General features: G+C 30.6%; 1 protein-coding gene across 2 annotated transcripts in view; it reads left to right on the top strand.

Annotated features, from left to right (window-relative positions):
* The first annotated feature begins 1,751 nt into the window (after nt 1–1,751).
* lim2.3 (lens intrinsic membrane protein 2.3) overlaps nt 1,752–7,500 on the top strand; it is a 6,397-nt gene continuing 648 nt past the window's right edge. The window contains exons 1-2 of one of the 2 annotated variants that reach the window (XM_062059897.1): nt 1,752–1,906; nt 5,159–5,334. In XM_062059897.1, coding sequence (XP_061915881.1) covers nt 5,160–5,334 — 175 coding nt within the window. In that variant the 5' untranslated portion in view covers nt 1,752–1,906; nt 5,159. Of the gene's footprint in view, nt 1,907–5,152; nt 5,335–7,500 lie in introns of both variants that reach the window. The other variant, XM_062059898.1, reaches the window with a different exon arrangement.

The following is a 7,500-nucleotide window of genomic DNA, read 5'->3' as shown; positions in this document are numbered from 1 at the left end:
TTTTAATTATGTTGAACTACTTCTTTTACCTGTGCTTACCTACTTTTTAGCCTATTTTACCTAAGTTTACCTACTCTTTTTTTTACCTTCTTTTACTTATGCTTACCTGCTCTTTTAACTATGTTGACCTACTTTTTTTTACCCTCTTTTACATTATCCATCCATCCATCCATCCATTTTCTACCGCTTGTCCCTTTCATTTTACCTTCTTTTACTTATGCTTACCTACTCTTTTAACTATGTTGACCTACTTTTTTTTACCCTCTTTTACATTATTTTACCTACTATTTTACCTTCTTTTACTCATGCTTATCTACTCTTTTAACTATGTTGAACTACTTCTTTGACCTGTGCTTACCTACTTTTTAGCCTATTTTACCTACGTTTATCTACTCTTTTTTTTACCTTGTTTTACTTATGCTTACCTACTCTTTTAACTATGTTGGCCTCCTTTTTTACACTCTTTTACATTATTTTACCTACTATTTTACCTTCTTTTATTCATGCTTACCTACTCTTTAAACTATGTTGACCTACTTATTTTACCTGTGCTTACCTACTTTTTAGCCTATTTTACCTAAGGTTACCTACTCTTTTTTTTACGTTCTTTTACTTATGCTTTTCTTTTAATTATGTTGACCTACTTTTTTACCCTCTTTTACATTATTTTACCTTCTTTTACTTATGCTTACCTACTCTTCTAATTATGTTGAACTACTTCTTTTACCTGTGCTTACCTACTTTTTAGCCTATTTTACCTACGTTTACCTACTCTTTTTTTTTTTACCTTCTTTTACTTATGCTTACCTACTCTTTTAACTATGTTGACCAACTTTTTTTTAACCCTCTTTTACATTATCCATCCATCCATCCATTTTCTACCGCTTGTCCCTTTCCTTTTACCTACTATTTTACCTTCTTTTACTTACGCTTACCTACTCTTTTAATTATGTTGACCGACTTCTTTTACCTGTGCTTACCTACTTTTTTAACCTATTTTACCCAAGTTGACCTACTCTTTTTTTAACCTTCTTTTACTTATGCTTATCTACCCTTTTAACTATGTTGACCTACTTCTTTACCTGTGCCTACCTACTTTTTTTTAGCCTATTTTACATAAGTTTACCTATTTTTCTTTAACATTCTTTTACTTATGCTTACTTACATTTTCAACCTCTTTGTTTATTTTTACTGACGTTTACCCACCTTTTACCAAAGTGTTGTCTACATGTTTACCTATATGTTTACCCTATTTTCCAACTTATTTTACCTATATTTGCCTACTTAACATCTAATTTGACCTTTTTTTACCTCATTTTCATGCTTACTGTATGCTTACCTTCTTTTTATGTTACTATTTCTGACCGTCAGTTCACTATTTTGACCTAGGTTTGTATCTCCTCCCTTTAACAGACTAGATTTAGTAGCCACACTTGAGGCAAAAACCAGTCTTATTACTTGTGTAGCTGCCGAAACTGCCGACACAGCAGAATGCAGTTGCAGACCCGAACAGCAGCAGCACCCACAGATGCCAACACGTGTAAAGAGTTGACTAATAAATGTACATGAAAGTAATAATACTGTAAGTATAATTAGTAGAAGCCAACAGGCTCTAAAGCTACTAGTGGTCCTCTCTGACGGTGGCAGCATTTCAAAAGAAAAGCCCCCATTCAGCATTTTACATTAGCTTTTAACACTTTTGTATTTTCAGCAGATTCCCTCCTGGACACAAAAGTTCTGGCCTGTGATTGGTGGCAGCTCTGAGTGGGTCATTGTTCCACAGGCATGTTTGTTTCACCAGGTTTTCTTTCAGCTAACAAAACTTTCCCGTCACTCCGAGCAAAAATATCGGGCTCAACGAAGCTTTGACAGCCCGGAATATTGGAATCTCTCCATTTTCTCCAAGGTGGGTCAAATATTTGTTTGTATTTTTCATCATATGTAATTAATACACATCACACATCTATATTCAATGTATTTAATATTCAATTGTAATTATTAAGTGCAGGGGTGTCCAAACTTTTTCCTCGTACTGAAGAGTCAAAGGATGCGAGGGCCATTTTGGTACTTTTTTATTTTGTAAAAAAAAAAAAAAAGGCTAAAAAACATATAAAATATATTTAAAGATATATTTATTTTTATTTATTAAATATTTATTTATTACATTTTTATTTTTCATCATATATAATTAATACACATCTATATTCAATGTATTTAATATTCAATTGTAATTAAGTGCAGGGGTGTCCAAACTTTTTCCTCACACTGAAGAGTCAAAGGATGGCCATTTTGGTAAATTTTTTTTGTAAAAAAAAAAAAGGCTAAAAACAAACAAAATGTATTTATTTGTATTAATTAAAGATTTATTTATTACATTTTCATTTTTATTTTTCATCATACATAATGAATACACATCTATATTCAATCTATTTAATATTCAATTGTATTTATTCAGTGCAGGGGTGTCCAAACTTTTTCCTCGTACTGAAGAGTCTAAGGATGCAAGGGCCATTTTGGTACTTTTTTATTTTGTAAAAAAAAAAAAAAAGGCTAAAAACAAACAAAATATATTTATTTGTATTTATTAAATATTTATTTATTAAATTTTTATTTTTATTTTTTATCATACATAATACACATCTATATTCAATGTATTTAATATTCAATTGTAATTAAGTGCAGGGGTGTCCAAACTTTTTCCTCGCACTGAAGAGTCAGATGGCCATTTTGGTACTTTTTTATTTTGTAAAAAAAAAAAGGCTAAAAACAAACAAAATATATTTATTTGTATTAATTAAATATTTATTTATAAAATGTTTATTTTTATTTTTCATCATACATAATTAATACACATCTATATTCAATGTATCTAATATTCAATTGTAATTATTAAGTGCAGGGGTGTCCAAACTTTTTCCTCGTACTGAAGAGTCAAAGGATGCGAGGGCCATTTTGGTACTTTTTTATTTTGTAAAAAAAAAAAAAAAAAAAGGCTAAAAACAAACAAAATATATTTAAAGATTGTTCAAGCTCTGTGTTGTACAGTAAGCACAACATAGAAAACAGTATTATTGGTTATTAGTATCAAAATGTTTACATTATGTCTTTTCGCACTTTTATTTTGTTTCAACAATATGCTGCGGACCAACAAAACTCCAGCTGTGGCCCACAAACGGCCCCCGGGCCACACTTTGGGCACCCCTGATTTAGTGTTTCCAAAACATACAAAATATATTTAAAGATATATTTATTTTTATTTATTAAATATTTATTTATTACATTTTTATTTTTATTTTTCATCATATATAATTAATACACATCTATATTCAATGTATTTAATATTCAATTGTAATTAAGTGCAGGGGTGTCCAAACTTTTCCCTCGCACTGAAGAGTCAAAGGATGGCCATTTTGGTACTTTTTTACTTTGTAAAAAAAAAGAAGGTAAAAACAAACAAAATATATTTATTTCTATTAATTAAAGATTTATTTATTAAATTTTTATTTTTATTTTTCATCATACATAATTAATACACATCTTTATTCAATGCATTTAATATTCAATTGTAATTATTAAGTGCAGGGGTGTCCAAACTTTTTCCTCGTACTGAAGAGTCAAAGGATGCGAGGGCCATTTTGGTACTTTTTTATTTTGTAAAAAAAAAAAAAAAGGCTAAAAACAAACAAAATATATGTATTTGTATTTATTAAATATTTATTTATTAAATTGTTATTTTTATTTTTCATCATACATAATTAATACACATCTATATTCAATGCATTTAATATTCAATTGTAATTATTAAGTGCAGGGGTGTCCAAACTTTTTCCTCGCACTGAAGAGTCAAAGGATGGCCATTTTGGTACTTTTTTATTTTAGTAAAAAAAAAAAGGCTAAAAACAAACAAAATATATTTATTTGTATTTATTAAATATTTATTTTCATGTTTCATCATACATAATTAATACACATCTATATTCAATGTATTTAATATTCAATTGTAATTATTCAGTGCAGGGGTGTCCAAACTTTTTCCTCGTACTGAAGAGTCAAAGGATGGCCATTTTGGTACTTTTTTATTTTAGTTTAAAAAAAGGCTAAAAACAAACAAACTATATTTATTTGTATTAATTAAAGATTTATTTATAAAATTTGTATTTTTCATCATACATAATTAATACACATCTATATTCAATGTATTTAATATTCAATTGTAATTATTAAGTGCAGGGGTGTCCAAACTTTTTCCTCGTACTTAAGAGTCTAAGGATGCAAGGGCCATTTTGGTACTTTTTTATTTTGTAAAAAAAAAAAAAAAGGCTAAAAACAAACAAAATATATTTGTATTTATTAAATATTTATTTATTAAATTTTAATTTTATTTTTTTATCATACATCATTAATACACATCTATATTCAATGTATTTAATATTCAATTGTAATTATTCAGTGCAGGGGTGTCCAAACTTTTTCCTCGTACTGAAGAGTCAAAGGATGGCCATTTTGGTACTTTTTTATTTTGTAAAAAAAAAAAAAGGCTAAAAACAAACAAAATTTATTTATTTGTATTTATTAAATATTTATTTATTAAATATTTATTTTCATTTTTCATCATACATAATTAATACACATCTATATTCAATGTATTTAATATTCAATTGTAATTATTAAGTGCAGGGGTGTCCAAACTTTATATATATATATATATATATATATATATATATATATATATATATATATATATATATATATATATATATATATATATATATATATATATATTTACACAGTATATATATATTCCGAGCGCGATGATGTCATGTTATGGATGGGAAAATGCATTTTTAGACAATAACATTTGCCTGAGCATCTAGGAGACACCGAGAGTAACAAGCGGTAGAAAATGGATTAGAAAGGACAGATTTTAAAATACAATAATTTAAAAACAACTACGGGCCGTAGTTTGGGGACCGCTGCTCTACTGTATGATATGATATACTTTTACTGTATTTGATTTCAATATTTTCATTATTATTTGACAATTTGGTATTGCCTCGTCCACGGAGACTTTAAAAGACCGACATGAACATCCGAGGTCATGGATTAGGTGTACCTAATGTTGTGATCTGTTGGGTGTGGTGGTGGGGGGGAGGTGCAGGATGTACAGCTTCATGGGAGGCGGCTTGTTCTGTGCCGGAGTGGGCAACATTCTCCTCATCGTCTCCACGGCAACAGACTACTGGATGCAGTACCGCCACTCCAGCAACTACATGCACCAGGGCCTGTGGCGCTACTGTGTGCCCGGAAAATGCATGACGCACACCGACAGCATCGGTGAGAAGGACCACACCTTTAATGTGACACTTATTATAATAATATTAGGTGCATAAGCACAATGACAAATACACTTTATTCATTGAACAATATCTATGTTATTGTGTGAATGCTGAAAAACAGTCAAACATCATTTTTATTCTCCCACATTTTTCATCCGAATCAAACTTTTACATTTTAAAAATGTTCCACTTCTTCGTGACACGCGTCCCATTTTTCTTTCCGCAAGAAATTCCCAGGAATTTCCAGGAATTCTATATTTCCCCCCTTCAAAATGAACCTCAGAAACATTTATTTTGGTACTTGACGCATGTTTACTGTTAGCATGCTAATGTTAGCATTTGTAGCTATTTTTGCAGGTACACGACTCAGGATAATTAATTTTGGTATATGACGCATGTTTACTGTTAGCATGCTAATGTTAGCTTTTTTTTCGAAGTACACTCGGAATCATTTATTTTGGTACTTGACGCATGTTTACTGTTAGCATGCTAATGTTAGCATTTGTAGCTATTTTTGCAGGTACACTCGGAATAATTTATTTTGGTACTTGACTCATGTTTACTGTTAGCATGCTAAAGTTAGCATGTTCGCTTTTGTATCTATTTTTGCATATATAAGATAATTTATTTTGGTACCTGACACATCTTTACTGTTAGCATGTTAGCTTTGTTAGCCATTTTTGCAGGCATAAACCTCAGAACCATTTATTTTGGTACTTGACGCATGTTTACTGTTAGCATACTAATGTTAGCACGTTAGCTTTTTTTCCAAGTACACTCGGAATTATTTATTTTGGTACTTGACTCATGTTTACTGTTAGCATGCTAAAGTTAGCATGTTCGCTTTTGTATCTATTTTTGCATATATACACCTCTTATTTATTTTGGTAATTAACACATCTTTACTGTTAGCATGTTAGCTTTGTTAGCCATTTTTGCAGGCATAAACCTCAGAACCATTTATTTTGGTACTTGACGCATGTTTACTGTTAGCATACTAATGTTAGCACATTAGCTTTTTTTCCAAGTACACTCGGAATAATTTATTTTGGTACTTGACTCATGTTTACTGTTAGCATGCTAAAGTTAGCATGTTCGCTTTTGTATCTATTTTTGCATATATACACCTTATTTATTTTGGTAATTAACACATCTTTACTGTTAGCATGTTAGCTTTTTTAGCCATTTTTGCAGGCATATACCTCAGAACCATTTATTTTGGTAATTAACACATCTTTACTGTTAGCATGTTAGCTTTTTTAGCCATTTTTGCAGGCATAAACCTCTGAACCATTTATTTTGGTACTTGACGCATGTTTACTGTTAGCATTGGTAGCTATTTTTGCAGGTACACACCTCAGAATCATTTATTTTGGTACTTGACGCATATTTACTGTTAGCATGCTAATGTTAGCATTTGTAGCTATTTTTGCAGGTACATGCCTCAGGATCATTTATTTTGGTACTTGACGCATGTTTACTGTTAGCATGCTAAAGTTAGCATGTTCGCTTTTTATCTATTTTTGCATATATACACCTCAGAATCATTTATTTTGGTACCTGACACATCTTTACTGTTAGCATGTTAGCTTTGTTAGCCATTTTTGCAGGCATAAACCTCAGAACCATTTATTTTGGTACTTGACGCATGTTTACTGTTAGCATACTAATGTTAGCACGTTAGCTTTTTTTCCAAGTACACTCGGAATAATTTATTTTGGTACTTGACTCATGTTTACTGTTAGCATGCTAAAGTTAGCATGTTCGCTTTTTTTTTTTATCTATTTTTGCATATATACAGCACATAATCATTTATTTTGGTAATTAACACATCTTTACTGTTAGCATGTTAGCTTTTTTAGCCATTTTTGCAGGCATAAACCTCGGAACCATTCATTTTGGTACTTGACGCATGTTTACTGTTAGCATTGGTAGCTATTTTTGCAGGTACACACCTCAGAATCATTTATTTTGGTACTTGATGCATGTTTACTGTTAGCTTAAAAAAAAGCTAACTTTAGCGTGCTATTTTTACAAGTACACTGCCTTGCATGGCAGCTCCCGCCATCAGTGTGTGAATGTGTGTGTGAATGGGTGAATGTGGAAATGTTGAAGGTAGAAAAGCGCTATAACTCATTTGACCATTTATCATACTTTCCAAACA

This window comes from Entelurus aequoreus, linkage group LG10 (genome assembly GCF_033978785.1).
Source record: "Entelurus aequoreus isolate RoL-2023_Sb linkage group LG10, RoL_Eaeq_v1.1, whole genome shotgun sequence".
NCBI lineage: Eukaryota > Metazoa > Chordata > Actinopteri > Syngnathiformes > Syngnathidae > Entelurus > Entelurus aequoreus.
Note: the sequence above shows the minus strand (reverse complement) of the source record. Positions and strands in the feature narration are given on the sequence as shown.